At 40.0% G+C, this 19,707-nt stretch overlaps 2 protein-coding genes across 7 annotated transcripts in view; one reads left to right on the forward strand and one right to left on the reverse strand.

Annotated features, from left to right (window-relative positions):
* Window positions 1-6,709, forward strand: part of GAS2 (growth arrest specific 2) — a 98,485-nt gene extending 91,776 nt beyond the window's left edge. For all 6 annotated transcript variants that reach the window (XM_042882686.1, XM_042882685.1, XM_042882690.1 and 3 more), the window contains one exon: window positions 5,429-6,709. In XM_042882686.1, coding sequence (XP_042738620.1) covers window positions 5,429-5,647 — 219 coding nt within the window. In that variant the 3' untranslated portion in view covers window positions 5,648-6,709. The remainder of the gene's footprint in view (window positions 1-5,428) is intronic.
* Window positions 6,710-10,420: 3,711 nt separating this feature from the next.
* On the reverse strand, window positions 10,421-14,714 carry LOC122186223 (small VCP interacting protein). The gene is made up of 4 exons (XM_042882702.1): window positions 14,601-14,714; window positions 14,382-14,432; window positions 12,383-12,496; window positions 10,421-11,812 (listed from the first exon to the last, which is right to left on the reverse strand). The coding sequence occupies exons 1-4, from the start codon at window positions 14,661-14,663 to the stop codon at window positions 11,798-11,800; spliced, it is 243 nt and encodes an 80-aa protein (XP_042738636.1). The 5' UTR covers window positions 14,664-14,714; the 3' UTR covers window positions 10,421-11,797.
* Window positions 14,715-19,707: the final 4,993 nt, after the last annotated feature.

Genomic DNA, 19,707 nt, shown 5'->3' on the forward strand with positions numbered 1-19,707 from the left:
GATTCAACTCTGGCTTCTATATATGGTGAAAGGTGGATGTTCTTATATGCATAATCTATTGCACCACTAACATTCCTTCTTCCATCTTTAACACTCTAATATACTAACACTTGCCTAGGAGAACGTATGGGAATTACTACTCATCTTGGCTTTGAAGAAAGCTTCATTTAATACACTGTGAACTCTAAAGAGGTAAAGATAAGCCTAAAATGACTGTCTGGCTTGTAGCTGGCATCCTGAATGGAAGTCCTGTCTTCAGAGAGAGAGGTCAGTAGCCCTCTCTGGTTAGTTTTGACTGATGATACAGCCAAATTTTGGAAAACAGAAAGCAGATACTTTCACCTGCATATTCAGTTTCATACAAGATGTTTAAGTTGCCTATTGAGTATTTACACATGCTTTTACTATTTGCTTAGACAAACTCCTCTGCTCAATCTTCAGATCTGAAACAGACTTTGTAAAAATAACTCAATGGATTACAGGAACCTTTTCTGATCTGCATCTACTGTAAGGCTTGGTCTATATTTACTGTAATGAAATTACAGTAGGAGTCTTAGAAGGCTCTACTGGTGTGAGCCTCTGTGGTTGCTTTTCCTGGAAAGTCTATCAGGATTCAGTGTATCAACTGCCACTGGAAATCATTCCAGCTGGAACTACGCTGATGAAATTTTTGTATCACCTATTTAAGTCAATGCTTTTTTTGTTCCCTGCCCCCTTATGTCAGTCACTCGACACGGATAAGCGTGGTGGTGTTGCTGAAGTGCCTGGGAGCTTTATTAGGTTCTACATGAAAACTGAGCTCCTTGCTCAGTGAGAAATATCACCAGGCATAAAACAATAAAGGTTATTTTGCCCCAAAATGGAGATTTAGGGATTTTGAAGAATGCCTTTATTCTGGCCTTATTTTCCACCAGAAATATTTATTACAAAATCAGAAATGTTTGCAGTTGATTTGTTTAAAAAACATAGACGTGAACTAATGAAGTTTATAGATCATTTCTAAAATACTACTGCAGTCTTTGTATATACAACATAGTGTAAGAGATGGTTTCACTAAACAGAGTGGATACCCCTTAGAGTATTTGATAACATGAAAATCAGTTTATTTTATAACTCATACAGGGTGGTTTTTAAAACCCAGCTCTATCACAGCTAGAAATATTGTGACAAGCAATTACCATCAGCGCTTGACATCTTTATTTCAAGTTGAGTTTTTTTTTTAAATCCTTTTTCCATCTAAGGGAGTTTCATTTCATGTGATTTAACATGTACAAATCCCTGAAAATGAAAAATAAATGCAAACAAGCTATTTTCCATCTCACCATCATGTCTGTGGAGAGGGGAAGCACGAGCTGACTTACTGGGGCTTTAGAACAACAAAAACTCAGAGGAGGTCCCTAAATAAAATGATATCTAATTACTGGAGCAATAGATGTCACATCCTTTCAAACTTTTAAATGTAATAGAAATCATCTAAAATAGCTTTTTGTCGTCCTATAGTAAGAGGGGACTGGATAAGAGGTGACATAATGAGGGAAGCCACAAAACAAAACAAGGGCGGGGGGGGGGGGATGTATTCTCCATGTTTTTCAGGTAGGGACATATTACTTTATGCAGTCTGATCATAGGGTAATTCAGGTTGTAAGAGACTAAGATAGATTTGTCTGCCAAAATGCACGTTGAAATGCTCTAAGGTTACTCTGGTGCAGATGACTAATTAATACCCGGAATTGGCTCCACAATTTGCACTTTTCCAGATTTGCAGACTTGAGGTCTCAGATTCCTTAGACGTGCGCTCAGGCACACAAGTGAGTTCTTAAGCATCTAAAATCAACCTTATGTTCTGTCAGCCTCACCCTTTTCTCTGAGAAGACATTCATACACACCAAGTCCAATGACAAAAGGATAATGAAAGCCAATGATAATAACAGCTGCAGGGAGCTCTTTTCCTTCCACATTCTCTTGGGAATTGCTCCCATGACCCCTTTTGTCCACACCAGTGAACTCTGGGTAGGCAGTAGCAGCAACATCTGATACAAAATTGATGTTGCAGTGGTTGGAAACTTTTAAAAATAGAAATGTATCTAAATCTCACCTAACTAGCTTTTAAATCTGATGGCATTGCATGATTTTGCTCTAAATTTTATGATGAGCTCTAGAGATTAGGTTTCATAATCTCTGCCAAAGATGTACTTTTAATGTCTGTAATTATGTGTCTTGCAACAATTTATTAGGAGACTGTTACACGTTCTTGATGGCATTTTCATGTCGCTGAATCCTTGGGGAATTAGGCAAACACACCAAGCAACCTGCAGATTTCTGAAAATTGATTTCCTCTTTCAAATATGTTTAGAAGCATTGGTATAAGAGATCTAAGAAAGTCACTTTCGGCTAGAGAGAAGAGATCACTCTATCAGTCATACAGTCAAATAGCAGCAAAATGCTTCCCTAATAGCATCAGCAGCATTTGCAGCAAAAAATGTTGGAATCTGAGTGTGTGTAAAGGTGTGCAGTGTGACTCTGGGGCTTACCACTGGGCTCAAAGCCTGCCAGGTGGTGGTGGTGAGATGTTCTAGCTTGCTGGGTTCACAAAGCTAAACCTTACCAACACTGGGATCTTCTTATTTCTGGCCTGCAATGCCTCTGAAGTAATTGTGAATATATATTTAGAAGCCTGTTTAATTTGTAGTTCTGAATAACTCTGAAAAAAAGCCCCCCTAATTGCTAGGATACAAGAAATGAGAGTTGCAGCTACAGATGACAGTGCATCACAGTGGCTCGTATTCAGTAAAACGTAATTGAAATGCATCCAATTCTTACCTTTCCCAATCTCATTAACCTCTGACCTCAGCAGTGCAAATTTCTCTTTGTGCAGCCTCAGGTGTGATGAGTTGCATTATTTTGCTGAACGCCTTTGGATTTTACAATCCATAAACTCACAGTATGTAGCCTACATCATTTCTGAAGCTGGCCTAAAGTCACACTGACTGATTCCAGACCATGATTTGCTTTAGGTTGCTGAGTTTGGCTCGCAGAGCCCAGTGCTGGTTCCATTAAACAGTAGGGTTCTTTCCATTGGATCTTACAGGACTTGGCTGGGGTTTATCACATGCAATTCCTCTGATACCCTCTTCTCTCTGAAATATTCTTAAAGAAAATTGTAGTATGATTTGAAGAATAACAACATCAGGCCAGACTTTCAGTTCCTGTAAAGCAGAATGGATTTTTTTTTTCATTTCAGTAAAACTATGCTAATTTACACGAGCTTAATATCTTTACATACAACCTAATATCTCTTTAATAAGCCACAAAGCTCTCTAAACTCATTTATATGATAACCAAAACAGTTTAAACAATATTTCGCATTGGAGCCAAAGTTCTATGTAATGAAACAGCTTTTTTTTTTTAACTTGACTTCTGTAGAATATTGTGGATATAATCTTTTGATTTAGTCTTAATGCATAGCAGAACAATCCATATTTTCTTCCTCTGTGATGCTATTATGTGATAATGTTTTCTTAGATGTTTGCCCCTCACAAGATTCCAGTGTTTCAGCTGAAACACAGATTGTATAGAGAACAGCTTCAGTGGCAGCCCTGCCTCACACACAGCACAGATAATGAAGGTTCACAGCAATCTCAAACACGTTGTTAGATTTGATTTAACAGGAAGGATTTTCGCTGTTATAATTCGCTGTGGAGCAGTGGGAAAATTCATGAGTGTCATGAATTTGACATCGATAACCAATGAATAAAATGCATTATTATGCTGTGCAGTCTTTTCTTTCTCAGAGCTCTCATGTAATGGAAAAACTGGATGATGTGGATTGTAAAATCACAGACAAAAATTTCACCTTCAGCTGAAATGTGTTAGAGTGGAAAGTGATTTTATGTATCCATATACATGACTTATATGTAAGAGAATTCATTTATGTCTCTGTGAATCTGGAACAACTTCAAAGTTCTTCTGAATTTGTGTTGGTGTAACTGAAACCAAAATATGGCTGTAGGACTAAAATGGTGAACTTGTGGCATAGCACAGCAGAAATAACAACTGTTTAGGATGCAGAAAAATCCAGTCTCTATAGCAGGCAAGCATTCAAGGAATTCCAATCCAATAGGAGTAAGATAGAAGATGTACCTTTAAGTGAGATTCAGGAAAGAACATGCCAGCAGCAGGTTTTATTTGTCTGTGCAGCAATCCTTAAGGGAAATTGAACCAAATATACTTTTCACTAACTTTCTATTCCTAACTCTTAATCAAAAGTCCAGATTGTACCTTCTTTTGGAAAGTGAACCCCTCTCATAACATGGGGAAGCTGAAATCCAGCAGCACCTCATTTAATCCCACTGCAGTATCAGATGTAGTGGACTGAAGTTGTTTTGAAAATGCTTTTGCTCCAAAAATTTTGGAGGGGGGTGGAGGGGAAGTTATTTCTCCAGATATAGTTTATAAGCATTCAAATAGGAGATAGGTGCTAAATAAAATTCTGTAAACCGTTGTCTCAAGGCTTTGTCAGCATTTGAACAGCGCTTTTCAATTTAACGTAAAAAACATTTGCTTCCTTTATGACTAAAGACATGACTCAAATCCCGTACTGCTGTAGGCTGATCATACGGTTTTAAATTCAAAATGAGGGCTTGAAGTTTATGTTTTATTCATGTCAAAAGCGTATTTTTGGGCTGAGGTAGGGCATTCATACGTTTTGGTTTGAAGAGTTACCTTTTTGCCTTCTATCATGTATTTTTGTTTAATGAGAGATTACTGGTTTTATTTTTTTGCTTTGTCATTTTATGCTGTGCCTACCGATCTAGATTGTTGCAAAAGGTTAATGGCTGGCATAAATCTCAGAACTGTAAATAGTATCAGCCCTCTAGTGAGCTGTGGGCATGCAGAACAACGCACACATCCATCACAGCCATAAGTCCAAATGCCATTGCCAGAAATGCGTTAAAGGCATTTGTCCAAGGGTGGTGTTTTTACAAGGTAGATCTTTAATTTCTTGTGCTGTGGCTGAATGATTCTTTGCATCTATCCTGAATAGATAAGCCAGCTTCTAGACCTATAAAATAGTATCTTCACCAACATATCTGAGGAGCACCCCTGTTCCATACCTGCTTCGTTTATGCTAAACACATGAAGACCAGGATCACAGTGTCGTATGACTTGAAAAACATGTAGACATGTTTACATCAAACAGGAGAATATTTAAAGATACTATTTCACTTTCTTACCGTTTCTTCTTATTCATAGTTCTGAAATGTAGATGGCAAACGTTCTATTATTTCTTTTTCTGTCCTTTTATTGTAAAGCAGACTACTAACGTAAGTCTATGGATATAGAGAAAGTGCAGTTTTTTCCAGTAGGAAAAATTCCACTGACTGGCTCGCCTTGAAGACTTCTGTTTTCCTCTCTTATGTCATTTCAGATGCTGCACAACAAGCATGTGATGGTCCGTGTTGGAGGAGGATGGGAGACTTTTGCAGGTTACTTACTGAAGCACGACCCATGCCGAATGCTGCAGATCTCACGAGCAGATGGGAAAACCTCTCCAATCCAGAGCAAGTCTCCAACTCTCAGGGACATGAATCCAGACAACTATCTGGTTGTTTCTGCCCATTACAAAACCAAGAAGGAGATTAAGTGAAATAAGCTTCCCATGCGATTGGGACTCTATATACGTAGGTCCAAATTATTTTCACAAGTGTAGTAAATTTAGTTCATGCTTTAAAAGGACTTCAGAAAACTTAAGACAGACTGGAAATGGCAGCCCATTTTGAAGATCTCTGAATTGTAGAACTATTTATTTCTAGTACTGTATCTTTTATAGCAAAATACCCCTGCTAGGTTAATTACTACAGTCCTATAAGAAATAGACATATATTTTTAGCCAAATTATTATTCTTTAATACATGAATGTATACACAGAGTTACATAAAGGTGTGGATCCTGTTAATGGAAGAAATTACATAACACAAGATATTTGTATGAAAATGTTATGACATTGAATCCTTGACTGTTAGGCTAGTTGAAAAATATATCTATGCAGGTGGAAAGAAGTATTGGTGAGAATTATTTGGTAATGCCTCTTGAAATGGGAAATGACTGGTTTTTATGGGTTGGAAGATTTTTTTTTAACCAACAGAGTATAGACTCGTTGCATGCTAAACAACTTCCCAAAGTGATTACTTAAGAAAAAAAGCCCAAGAAGAAAGACCCACTAGCCTTGTACTCTTTAAAGCTAAAGACAATGCTTAGTGCTAGATGTGCATGTAGATCCTTCCTGTTCCTGACAAAGCTGCCCCATATAGAAGGAGGAGGAAGCCAAGAGGTTGCCCCTTCCTCTCCCAGACAATAGTGTTGGCTAGTACGAGCAGGATGCACAGCCAAGGGAGGGGGGTTCAAAAGATGAATCTGAGCTTTTCCTTCCCCTTATTTGTAATTCTGCTGGTCATGCCAAATATAAAATATTCATTACCCTGTCAGTTGAGTGATTCACATTCTTGTAAATCATTCACACACCTCTAAAATAGCTAAAGGCGTATTGGGGCTTAGTTCATAATTTTGGCTTCTCTTCTTTGTTTATATTTGGTAATTTATGTGCCTTATAATTTCCTACAGAAAATCATTTTATAGGATTATTTCACTGACTTATAAATTTGAGCAGAACTTATTTCATTACAAATGAAATAAACATTTTAAAAATACACATTTTTGGTATTTGTAATCTGTACTCCTGTGCTTTGCTGCTACTGACTGGATGCCTACAGCGTAGAACTTCTCACTGACCTTGTATGAAATGGAACAGAGAGTGTTGCAAGATAGCACAGAAAATACCTGGATTTTATTGAAAAATAAATATTTTTTCTTTGCAGGAAAGAAAAGGATCAAGTTGTTCTGGAAGTTTTAAAGTGTCAGTTGGTATTCCTCTGTGTTTTTCTTTATAAGTTGAACTGGAAGGCATACAAACGCATACAATGTATACATATAAGGATGTGCTGCTGTGTTCTTTAAAGGCAAAATTTCTACTGACTAGAGCAAGATAGGATCAAGACTTTCCTCTTTCATGCTGGATGCCTTACTGAAATCAGCATGTTTTACCATGCTTGGCAGAACCACCCACCTTACTGCCTACAAATATCTGCTCAACACAAACAGCACACAACTGCTCAGCACACTAAGCAGCAGTATGGAACTCCAAGCATGTCTTTAGAAAGAACCTTTGTAGCCTTCATTTTAAGCAACTTTCTAGGAAAAGTAAATATAAACTCAGCCAGACCTTTGAGAGGCCATAGCAAGAGCACATTTTCATAGAAGCAAGGTACTTAGGCCTCCTAGGCTAAATAGGAGTGGGAAACGTAAGCCTTGTGGGAATGGGAAAGCAAAATTAGTTAAAAAAAGAAAGCACAGAAGCACAGCTGAGGAAAAAAAAATGTTCTTAATATATGCAGAGAAATTTGTTTGCAAATTAAGAGAGAAGAAAAACGAGAAGGTTTTTGGTTGTCTATTTTTGGAATGATGGTTACTCCTTCAAGTATAAATTGTTGTGTTTCCATCATCCAAGATTAAGTTTACATAACTGTGTTTTCTTTGTAATGTTTGAAGATATTTACATGTTGCTAGATTAAGAGCAGATGCTTGTAGTTACACACACAAAAAAGTGTATTTAGATTTATTTCAATATTAAGCTTCAACAAATAATCCTGGTAAATCCGAACCAAGATTTTAAATAATAATTAAAAAGAAGAACTAATGTATCTCATTGGACTTCAGCTATCAAAATAATCTTTTGTAATCTCAACCTTCTCAAACGCACATAAGAACAGTTCTTAACACCTGGACTTAATCAGTAACAGAATGGGAGATCTTGGAGATCTTACAGGACTTTTTACAGCATTGCCCATTAACACCTGACGTGACTGAGGTGGGGGCTTGCTGCATTAGATGCATCTGGGATGGATGTGGTGAGCAGAGGAGCAGTTGAAGTGGAAGCAGCAGTAAAACCAACCAACCAACCAACGCAGTAAATTAACCAGTTATGCAAACAAGGGTGGGAATATCTCATTTAGAAGGTAAGTGTATCTTGTGATTGAAATGGCTTTTTCTTATTGTATTAGACCTTATGGTGACGTAGGAGTTGTAGAATTTACTGAGATGCAGTTTGCTCTGAGTAGTTAGGAGCCTGAAACTCAATTTACCAAGCCAAAACACTACCAAAATCTTGTAGCAAACAATGCCCTTGTTATCTAACAATGATAACAGAACTGCGTTCTTGTAGGAAGTGTTTGCGGAGGAGAATGTGTTTCACTGGTTAGATGTTGTGAGTAATATTGCAGTTTCTGTTTTCCCAATGTATGATATTAAGGTATCTAGCCCAGACTTTTAGGAGACTGCACTGAATAGCAGAGGATAAACAGAAAGGACCTGCAACTTCCATCTCACCCTCTGACTGAGGAATGGCCTGTTGAAACCATGAAATAGTTGCTTGGTAGAAGAGCCAGGTGATGCAATCAAATGAGAAGATAACTGAGAGGAAGGGTGCTTCACAGTGATTTTTGGCTTACTTGATCTCTGTATAACTCAGTTGAAAGTGAATGCTGAGAATACTGAAAGCCACATACAACCAGGTTGCTATGAGCTGCAGCACAGCCTCTTTTCAAGGGCTGAGTTGGGTCATAGAAAAAGGCAATATGGAAGCACCTGTTAGCTGTGAACAAGCAGTGCTAAGGCTCAAGATGGTTGATCAGTGTAAATGGATTTTAAAAGCTGTTGTTCTACAATACCAAATAAGCATTGCAATTCTGGAAGCAATTCAGAAATACTTTGGAAATTCTCATTATAAAACCTGTTACTGGGTTGTGCAGGAGGTACCTTATGTCACCTTGATGCTCATATACTACCCACAATTTTGTTTCGAAGCAGGATTATGCACATAATTGAACTGACAGAATTTTTTTTTTTTTTAATTTTAGCAACAATTGTACATTTATTTGCATTACCACCTTGGTTTGTCGTTTTTGTTGTTGCTTTTTTTTTTTTTTTTTTTTTTTTTAAATGACATTTCAGGGAAGGTTTATAAAATCCATGGTAACCAGCTCAAGGGCTGTTTGGTGGGGATGAGCAAAATAGTAAAGTGTGAATATATGTGTGTGGGAAGGCAGAGCAAGCCTCTTATGAGGCCCAACGCTGAATTCATTACATGTGTTCATTTTAGATCAGGGAGATGTTTGTGGGTTTGTCATACCACAGTGTTACAGAAGCATCCTACAGATAGTTTGGTTCCTTTAGGGCTTGCATTTCCTACTGCCTTGCTGGATGCTGATGTATTATAGTACCTGACAGGGAAGGAAGAACTGTGTTTTTTCATTGCTTTGCTTCTTAGCCTGTTTGGAATCTATGGTAAAGTTAAGCAGATGTGTGAGATCCCAAAAACATGTATGGGGCTGGAGAGGTTCTTCGATCTTAGTCCTACTGCTGCACCACTTGTGTCTGATGAGCTGCATCCCAGAGATTCAGTCTGTTTTTGTGCTAAAGCCAAATGCTGAAGCCATCTAGTTCTAAGGGCTCACAATGGTGCTACCTTCCTGTGGGGACACACAGCTTCTGTGTCCTTCCAAACCTCAGGAAGTCCAGCCCCAAACCTTCTCTGTGTGGCATCGTGAGTATAGTTTGACAATATGCAGTAGCAGATGGCTTCACTCTCTCTGACTGCACCAATTGTTCTACTGCTGGGAGTCAGCCCTTTCACTGCAATGTAGGAGTACTGCTCTCTGGCTACCAGTTTTTCTAGTGCCCTGCTTTCAGAAGGCAGACAAAAGAGGTAGTTACACTGCTGTAAAGCAAACAGCATCAACCACCTAGCTCATCTGAGTAGATTTTAAGCAGATTTATTCTCTTTGGTGAAATAAGCAGTTAGGACTAGGGGAAATGACAAAATTCCTACTATGTCTGATATTTACTTAGTGAACCACAAGGTGATAAGAAACAGGGAGGTACCTATTTCTAAAAGTAGCTTTTACCTTTACTGCTTAATGGTATTTTTCAGGTAACTATTACTTGTGCACTTCTGATCTGCACTATGTTTTACTTCTATTCTGCACTGAAATAAATGTTACTAAAAAGTTTATGAAAACAAGAAGCGTTTCTATTCACCCAAATAATTCCCCAGGCTGAGTTCAGATAAAACAATTAAATATGTTGCAGAACAACAATTAAAAACAATTAAATATGGTGCAGAAGCCTGTTTAAAAACTGCTTTTTTTGAATGTACAGGTTTGAAATAGCCCCCGTGACAAAGCTCAGTGCTGAGTGCCACGTAAATATCTCTGTAGGATGCCCACTGCTACAGATATTGGATCAGAATTCGCATTTCAAACCTACATTTAATATTTGATGACATTTTGATGTATTTTCATTATACTTAATTGGTCATAGTCATTTTATTATTATTATTTTTAAATACAGTTATGTGAGCAAGTGCCAACAATCAAAGGAAGCTAAAGGTATTCAGCTGCCAAGGACACAAGCTTTTAGCCCCGGTGCTACTGGAAGATCTCTTTTTTGAACCTAATGACTAAGGCTAAGCCAGGAACTCACTGGGTCACAACCATACTCCTAAGACAGCGTGAGACACTATTTGGGGAAGAAAAATAAGTATTTACTTCAGGAAAGGTTAAAAAATAAAAAAGCCTTTGCAGCCTCAACTAGGTCAAAAACGGGGTCGGTGATGCACTGAGGCAGACACGATGCTCTCCATGGAACGCAGGCGCTAGGCTCTTCATGTTGGTCATGCTGCAACAAGCTTTGCTCATCTATCAAAGCAGTGGCTTGAGGTCACTGGTGTGGAAGTCTGGCTCTACCGTAGGTTAGGCAGCTCCAAATAATCAAAGGCAGTTTCACATTAGGAAAAGGGATTACAGACATCACTAGATACAAAAGAAAAACAGCAGAGCTCCAAGCAGTTGGCAAATGTGATTGCACTGTAACAAACCCACCCAGATAGCACAGAAATCTCATCAAAGGAACCATCCAAGAGCAGGTCTTTAATTTTGTTTTTCAGAATTCTCTGAAGTGCAGTACTGCCCTCTACGTTCAAAATAAAACAATTCATCAACAGTATCTCAAACTTAGTGTTTACGTTCCAGTGTTCATTATAACTACATACTCTAAAGGAATTTACATACACAAGCAAGGAGAAAAACTGTCAGGCTCACAATAAAACAGCTTCCTTGCTGCAAGTGCAAAACAAGCTTTATAAAGATATTTTATTTTTTTAGGTAGTGTCACAAAAAAAGCTTCAGTTTCTAACGGCCTGCTATGGATCTGCTTTAGTTTTTTGGGTTGTTTTGTTTTTTTCTTTAAGAGAAAAAAATGGTGCTAAATCCTCAAGTAGTTCAAAAGTAATTAGGAAACCCAAGGGAGATGCATATGCAGGGGCACCTGAACTGTGCCTAAGTTGGACATACGCAGATACTGTACCAATTGACCACATAACACACACGCAGACTTACAGTTAAAGGTCACTTCTTTGTGAGAAAACCCTTCTTGCTCCCTTAATAGGGAAGCAAAATATGTGCACATAGAACAAAAATTGGCCAAAACCTAATCGTTCAGAGGCTGGAGTTGTTCATTTTCTTAGTACTTGTTTGCACATCTGCCCTCCTATGATGGCAAAGTACCGCTGAGTCTTTGTATGCAAACAGCAAGAAGCCACGTGATGAGTAAGTGCCACTCCACTGCAGAAACTGGCAAGTTCTTGGCAGTAAAAATCAATCTCATCTCCAGAAGTCACGCTTCTTTATCCAACCTGCCACTACACACAAAAACAACAACAGTGAACCACGGGTTTGTGTGAAAAGGAAGAAAGATATCTACACCACAAGACAATAAACCCCCCAGTCTAATATAGGCTATATCCTGAAAGCGATATGGACACGGTGCTTGCTGATAGCAGACACAAAACTCCATGCCCAGAGTTTTATTAATGTGAATCCCCTCATGTATAGCAGTAAGGGGAAGAGAAGAATGCTTATGAAGCCTGAGTTTGAAGAACTGGTTACATCTACTGCCCCAGAGAGCTTCTAATTCTGTTAAATTTCCAATTTGCCTTCAAAGTTTACTTCACAAAAGCTGTAGTCACAGCAGCAGTAGAATTCATTAGGACATATGCCAGTGTGGTATGTTTGGGATTTTGGTAGAAAAACAAAGCTCTGCCATCCATGCTGTCCCAGTGTGCCTCAGAAATGAAATCTTGAGCACACAGTGTGATAATGACACATGCTTCCATTTCTCTTCCTCCTGGGTTTTTCATTTTCATCTTGTGGGAAACAACAAAAAACAGGATATTCTTCACTGGATTACACTATTTCATTTTTAAACTTACTCTCAGGCCTCCTTCTCCTCCAGTACCTGATGCTGCCATTCTTTTTTCTATTTCTTCCTGCTTCTTTTTCTTTTGCTCTACAGAGTAAGCGTTCTTAATACCTCGAGAGGAAGCCTGTGAGAAAACACATTTGCAGAAAGACAGTTATCTGAAAAAGCCAAACTGAAAGTCTTGGCAACAGCATTTTGTGAACTCTGGTTTGCATGAATTGACTGGAGCAGTGTGTAAATGCTACTATGACAAAAGAACAGACCTTTTCATATACCTCTAGATATTGAACACTGTCTTTCCTGTAGTTACATGAAAGTAGTCTTGTTTCCTGTTCATACATCTAGATAAACATACTTAATCACACGTACCTAGTTTGCATGTCTGAAGACTCAAAGCCACGATTTCTCTTTCCCATAAGCCCCACAAGCATTTGGTTTTTAGATTTTTCCAGTGTCTGGGCCTAATTCTGTGCTTATGAACAAAACTAACTAGAAAGAGACAACTCAGGCAGGTAGAAGAACTTCAAGAAGTTTTTCTGTTTCCTAATTCCTTCGTATCTCTCACCTCCTCTTGTCATATGGACATCTAAAAGATAGGATACTTACAGTGGAAATAATGACAGTTTCTATTCTAACAGTGAGTGGATAGAAAAAGCTGCAGGCTCCATATTGCTATGGCAGAAATTGATGTAGCCTTTATGTGCATAGAAAAAACAACAACAAAAACATGCTGGTAATGCATGCCCAGGTTTTAAGAAATCCAACTTTTAAAGAGTGGTGTGGGAAAACCAGCCTGTGTGATAGGTCTTCCTTCAGGGGTCTTGTGGGCAGCAGTACCACAGGAGCACGTACATGAGAAATCTGTTGTTGATTGTCTGCTTTGCATCCTCATAATGATGGCCTAGCAAAGCCCTAGACTAGATGGCAGGAATGCCGGATACAGGGAAAACATAGTTAATGCTGTAGAATGACAAAGAAAATACTCTTCAAATTGATTTTCAGTTAAGTTCAGGGTTCTGATATTACAGCAGGAGCCATGCAGAAAACCTTAAAATCTACAAATGGAAAACAGAAATTATATCCCCCAAAATTCAAGGCACTTACAAAGAGCATAATTTGCAATGGGCAACGATGGTAAATCTTACCAACAAGTACTGACTTAATTATATCCTGTGACTTCTAGCCTCTGGGTACCTGGCCTTCTATGTAAGTTAGGAACGTATGTTCTCTACAGGAAACCAGAAGGAAGAGCACCTTTCATGTGCAGGAAAATCTCAAGCAGAGACAACATCTGACAAAGTACTTTGCCTCTCATACTGGGCAATTGAATTAGGTGGCAAGCAAGCTATCATATCTGTTACTCAGCATTCAGGGCTTAAAATGCACTCCTAGTCCTGCAAAATCCTGGCAGAATTTTCTCTTTTTCTTCTTACAGAAAGTAACAGCACATACTTCTGTTTTCTTGCGTTTTCTTTAGTTAGCCTAATAGCTAGTATGGAACTCCAAAACTATCTGCAACTAAAGTTGCTTCACTGCAACTTCCTCCAAGGAAACCATTTCAGCAACGTAAGAGCTAGATAAGAGAGTTCAGGTTAGACGTAAGGAAGAAATTCTTCACCTCAGGCAGTGAGGCACAGCAGCCCAGAGAGCTGTGAGTGCCCGATTCCTGGGTGTTCAAGGCCAGATTGAATGGGGCCTCGGCAGCCAGAGCTGATGGGGGGGTAACCAGCCCATAGCAGGCGCAGGAACTGGCTGGTCTTTGAAGTCCCTTCTAATATAAGCCATTCTACGATTGCAGGAGGATATTGTTTTTTGTGTACTTCTCAAAAGTGTATGTAAAGGAGTCATCCTCAAACAAAAGCCCAAACCAAGCTTTGAGATTCAAGGTTACGAGCGGATTCCTTTTACCCATGCCTGATGGGTTTGCTGCACAAACCGCAGCTCCTTTCCCCACGCAACCGTCACCTAAACACATTCTGAAGGAAGGGCGTTGCGCCAGGCGCAGTTACCTCCATCTGCCTCTTCTCAGCAGCTTCTGCGAGCTGTCTTCTTTTAATTTCCTAAAGGAAACGTGAAAGACGGTTATTCCAACCCGCTTTTATCCGGCTTTTCCCCCGCACGGCCTCCCGGGTGGAGAAGCGGCCGCCCCCAACGGCCTCAGGGCGGGAAGAGCACCGGGCGCGGCCTGCACCTCAGCGCGGGCGGCCGCCGCAATCCCCCGCACTCACCGGGTCGGGCGTCTCCACCACGTCCTTGACGGCACCCCCCATGCAGGGCAGACACAGCCCCATGGCCGCGCCGCCGCACGGCTGCCTGCTCTCCGCCGAAGGGGAAGCAGCGCCCCGCCCCGTCACAAGGCCGAGCGAGCCGGGCCGCCGGGGGCGGGGATGGGCTGTTGGGCGCACTGTTCTAAATGCGGCCTTAGCAGGGCAGTGAGCGGGCGGAGAATCGATTTGCTCAGCCTGCTGACCGTGATCCTTTCAACGCGCCACGAATACCAGTGGGCTTCTGGGCCGTAAGGGCAGGCTGCCGGCTCGTGGCCATCGGAACACCCAGATCCTTTTCCTCAGAACTCAGTGTCTTCTGTTTACAGTAAATGCACGTGTTTATTTTTACGTATCTGAAGCACGAGACGTTTTTATAGGACTCAGCCTCATGCACTGCTTTCCTCCTCAATTGCTCCTCAATTCCACCTGGAGAAGTCAGAGAGCTGAGGGTGAAGTGTCCTAGAGAGGCTCCCCAAACCCAAATGTGATGCCGTGAGGAGTCTTGGGACGCCCAGCCCTGTGAACTCAAATCTCCATGCAGTGCCTCTTTCATACTACTGGAGCAAAAGGGACAATGATTAATTTCCAGCTCACTCTGCTAGACCTCACGCATGACTTGGAATTTACTGGAGTAAGTGTGCTGAAATGATAATTGGCCTTTTCATTCCCTGGTATTATGCTGCCATCCACTGACGCTGAGCAGTGGATGCTGCTTCCACACGTTGGGTTGTTGACATACAAGGCAGTGATGATACTGACATCGTATGTCAGGAGAAGTGTTTCGTGGGGTCATTGGGAAGCCTCTGATTTCCTGATTCACAAACCTGAGAGAACTCATCCCTCTCACCAGGCAAAACAGCATTTTGCTGTCACTGATCAGGCAAAATTCAGTTCTGAGCATCAGACCACTGAATCAGGAGGCATATCAGTGTGAGAAATAATACTCATTGATATTTATCTATGATTATCTATATTTACCATCAACATGATTAGTGTTCCATCTAATTATGTTGGTTCAGCCCAGCTGTATCTGTTTCAATGCCTGGCTGCCCTTTGGTGCAGTTGTTCATGAAGTGAGAACCTGGAAGCTTCTGATTTCTGCTGCCCTGTAGCATTACTCCTGTTCTTGCCTGAATTGGGTGTACTGGGTCCTTTTAGAGCCTGGCAGGTGTCAGCATAAAGGAGTTAGGTTATGGTTAAGGATAAAACCACATTTGGGTGTACAGTGCTTTATTTTGCATTCAGTCTTTTGTCTACTTAGAAATGGTTGGCTGTGGTGTAGTGTCATGAATTTCCATGCAAGCCTCTTTTTTCCATGCTGACCAGTAAGAGTTCCATCTATTTGTTGGTACAGTATTTTCCAAAAGCCTTTTCCTCTTTCCTGGCTCTGGGACTACTTACGTTTCTTTTTCTTAAAATGTCACCATCATTTTTTTTATCTTAATTATTAGCTATGGCATTACCCTGTTCAACACTGCCTGAGTTTATGTTTGTATCTACAGTCCTTCCCAAGGGTTATGCAAAGTGTTACAAGTACTCTACAAAAACAATATGACATCTGTGCAGTTTCTTTCCTGTGATTTTGGACAACATCTATCATTTTGCACCAATGTTCTTGCACAAATGTCCTGCCGTTTATTCCACAAGCACATGACATCACACATTACTGTAGTTTTAGTTATTGTGTTTGTTCCTGGCAGCTATAACCATCCATCAGTGAGGATTATTGTGTCACTAAGTAATGATCTCTGACAAGTCTGTTGTGGAAATGCCAAATCATGGCCTGAACCAGTAATTGAGCACCTGGTAGGAAGGTAGGTCCAACCCCAGGGGAGCTCAGGTGCATGCAAGAAGGGGAGCCAGGATCCACCCTTTCTCAGACCTCATTTAAGTGTTGAAGTTCAGTAACTTTTCAGTAATTACTCTTATATCCTTTAAGAACTCGATTCTTCAGGCTTTATGTAATAAGCTGAAAGAAAATGAATGTGGATTGTTTGAAATGAAATCAGGATTGTAGTGTGTTCAGAAACATGGATAACATGTGGCAGACTGCAAGTTTCATACAAATGAATATTTGGAGAAATAAGAGGCTTGTAAATGGGAGGAGTTGGCTTCACTGGGTTGCAGGAGCCAGGTGAGGATTGGTGCAAAGCTCCCCACCCTGAATCACTGGGGCAGCTGGTTCCCTGGCCAGGTGTGCAGGATGATGGCATGATGAGAATGTGAGCTGTCAGCAGATTTTAGGTGAATTCTCTTGCATTCTCTCAATCTGTAGCAGCCTCTTTTTGCTCCTTTTTTTTTTTTTTTTTTTTTCCAGAGAGCTTTGCCCTGGGCTGGCAGTGTGTGTATGGAGCTCTACTTCTTGCCTAGGAGAAGGGTGAAGCTTGTCATCCTCAAACTGTGCTGTATTGATCACTTGACAGAGTGGCGTGTGCTGATTCTCAATTACAGGTAGCAAAGCTCTTTGGTTAATGCTGTGCTGAGGATTTCATAGTAGTGTAAGATCCAGAATATTCATACTTCATAGAGCAGTAATAACAGAAAACACTGGGAGGTTTTGCTTGTTTTTTTTCTTGTCTGCTTCTACCATGCTACCAAATACTGTCATGGAGTTTTGCAGTCATCTTAAATCGCTTCCGTGTAACTGTGGTATGAGCAGTAGCAGCATGGTTCTTGCATGTGTTGCTAGGTGATTTAACAGCAAATGTGTATAACAGAAGTCAGTGACCTTTCTAGAGCTTCATTAAGAGGGTCTGGCAGTTTGTTATACGTCTATCTGCAATAGTTAAATTATGATGGCATTTTTGTAAGGATGATCTTGATACAAGTCAATGTGGATAGGTCTAACTGCTCTGTATTCTTTTAGTCCACTAGGTGGTACTATTTTTACAAAAATTTCCTGTATTTCCCAGAACTGCACTTTTGATTTACTGTTTGGTGTTGGTATTGTAGGCACATATTGTGGCTTTGAATTGGAATAAGGATTGCAAGGAGTGTACTATTAGATTTCTGGAAGTCTCAGAAACTTTTTTTTAACGAGGAAAAAATCTGTGTCCTGTAAAGTTCTGTGGAAAAGAGGGGGGAAAAAAAGATATTTCTTTAATTCTCTGTTATTTTGTGCGTATGATATAGGGCAGCTGCAGGGTAGGTTTCTTTAAGAACCCTGGCCAAATGACTCAGAGGCTGAGGTTCTTTTCAAGGATGACAATTATTTCATTTTTTTACCCATCATTACCCATAAATGGCTCTATGACTACAAAAGAGCACCTGTTGAGTTTAACGAGGAGGTTTCATCAGAGTTCTTGCTGGTTTAAATTCACTACAAAACCATAAAAAGATAAGGATCTACTGTTGCTTTTAGGTCAGAGTTTTCACAGTAATAACTGATTGTGGGGCAAGGGAAAGGAGTCGGCAGCATGGAATTAGTATGGCTTGCTGGCTTAGTATTTTGGCTACTTTTGTTGGAGTTTCTCCATTATTACTTTTTATATATTTTAGCTTAAGGATTATTGAAAAGGTCAGACTGCGCTCCAAGCTGTGAATAATCTCTGTTTTGAAAGTGCATCTTCTGCTAAGGTCCAGCAAAGTTGACCTTTTCTAAGTCATGGTTTGGCTTCATGAGCTTGCAGCTCATCTAGCTGAAGTTGCTTCATTAGCAGAGTATACCTTGCCATTAGTCTCCCATCTTTCCTTATGGATTGCCACCATCATCTGTCCAGAAGCAAGTGAGATCTATGGATATCGCTCGTGGGTGACTAAAACTTGAATGCTCTATACAGGCTTTCTACGTTGTCTTTCTGTGCAAAGTCATATACATGTGAAACATTGAAATCAGTGGGAAAAAATCAGTGTAAAAATCAGTGGCCTCATATCCTTGAAATAAATCCGTAAAGAAAACCAAAAACAAATAATAATAATAAAAAAGAACCTGCAAGTCCTGCTTGACTGAGTGAGTGCCCAGCGTGTAGTGATAAACTTTGAAACTTGGCAATGCTCTTGCAGGTTATCTGTGGCTGTAAGAATGCTTCCAAGTACTGTGCTGAGATGCACTTCCCAGTCTGGAATGCCTCATTGTGATAGTAATCAGGGGCTGCTAAAAGGACATTTCATTAGAAGTGGAGATTGTAATTACAAAGTTTGCATCATGAAATAGGTTGTGCTTGAGAACAAGGACAACTGAAACCAAAAAGGATGACTTTGCTGCTTTTTAAGGTCAATTTTCACTGTGCTTGCCTTTGTACATGTCTGTGTTAGAGACCCACTAACCTGACACTGCAGTGCATGTTAACAAGGAGAGATTTTGAGTTAATGGATCTTGAGGTGTTGGCTGATTCTCAGCTGAACTTGAGCCACCACTGTGCCCAAGTGGTCAAGAAACTCAATGTTGTCTCAGCAGTGTGAGGACAAACTTTGCAGAGCTATACAGAAAAGCAAACATATTTACTAGACCTATGGGATAAATGTAATTCCAATATGTCAATTAAGAAAACAAACAAAAAAAACCCAAACCATTCCTACAGTATTTCCTTATTCAATTTCAAATAATGTGTATCTTTAGGGAAATCTTATATAAAAATCTTACAAAATAATGTAAACATCTGCTTTGCAATGCTATTGATACACGTAATGAAGACTTTCAGTACATAATTCATTGTGCAAAAGGTGTGGGTGGCATCCAGATAATCTCACCGTGGTTAGGGAGGTAATGAAGTCTCAGTAAACGTCTGGGATGTCACCTGCATGTATTGTTACTGGCAAATCTTGTTGGAGGCAGTTACCTTCATTCACTGCCTTTTACAGAAATGGTTGTCATGCCTTTTAGTACACACTGGTCCTGGAGGTTGTTATTATTTTAATAGGAAAAACTCGGTTAGAGCAGAATATTGTGAATGCATGTGTGTGTATGCTTATAGACACACAGGAATATTTAACATATTTCTTTAGAACTGTTTCAGAATTACGAACTAGGCAAGGAGGTGTAGAGTGAATGAAGGTGAAACAGCTGCTACAGGGAGGGATGTCAAAGGAGGGGGGTTGACTGACCCCTCCTATCAAGGGTCTGGTGAAG

This window comes from Lagopus leucura, unplaced genomic scaffold (genome assembly GCF_019238085.1).
Source record: "Lagopus leucura isolate 7727_CA_CO unplaced genomic scaffold, USGS_WTPT01 Super-Scaffold_100035, whole genome shotgun sequence".
NCBI classification, from domain to species: Eukaryota; Metazoa; Chordata; class Aves; order Galliformes; family Phasianidae; genus Lagopus; species Lagopus leucura.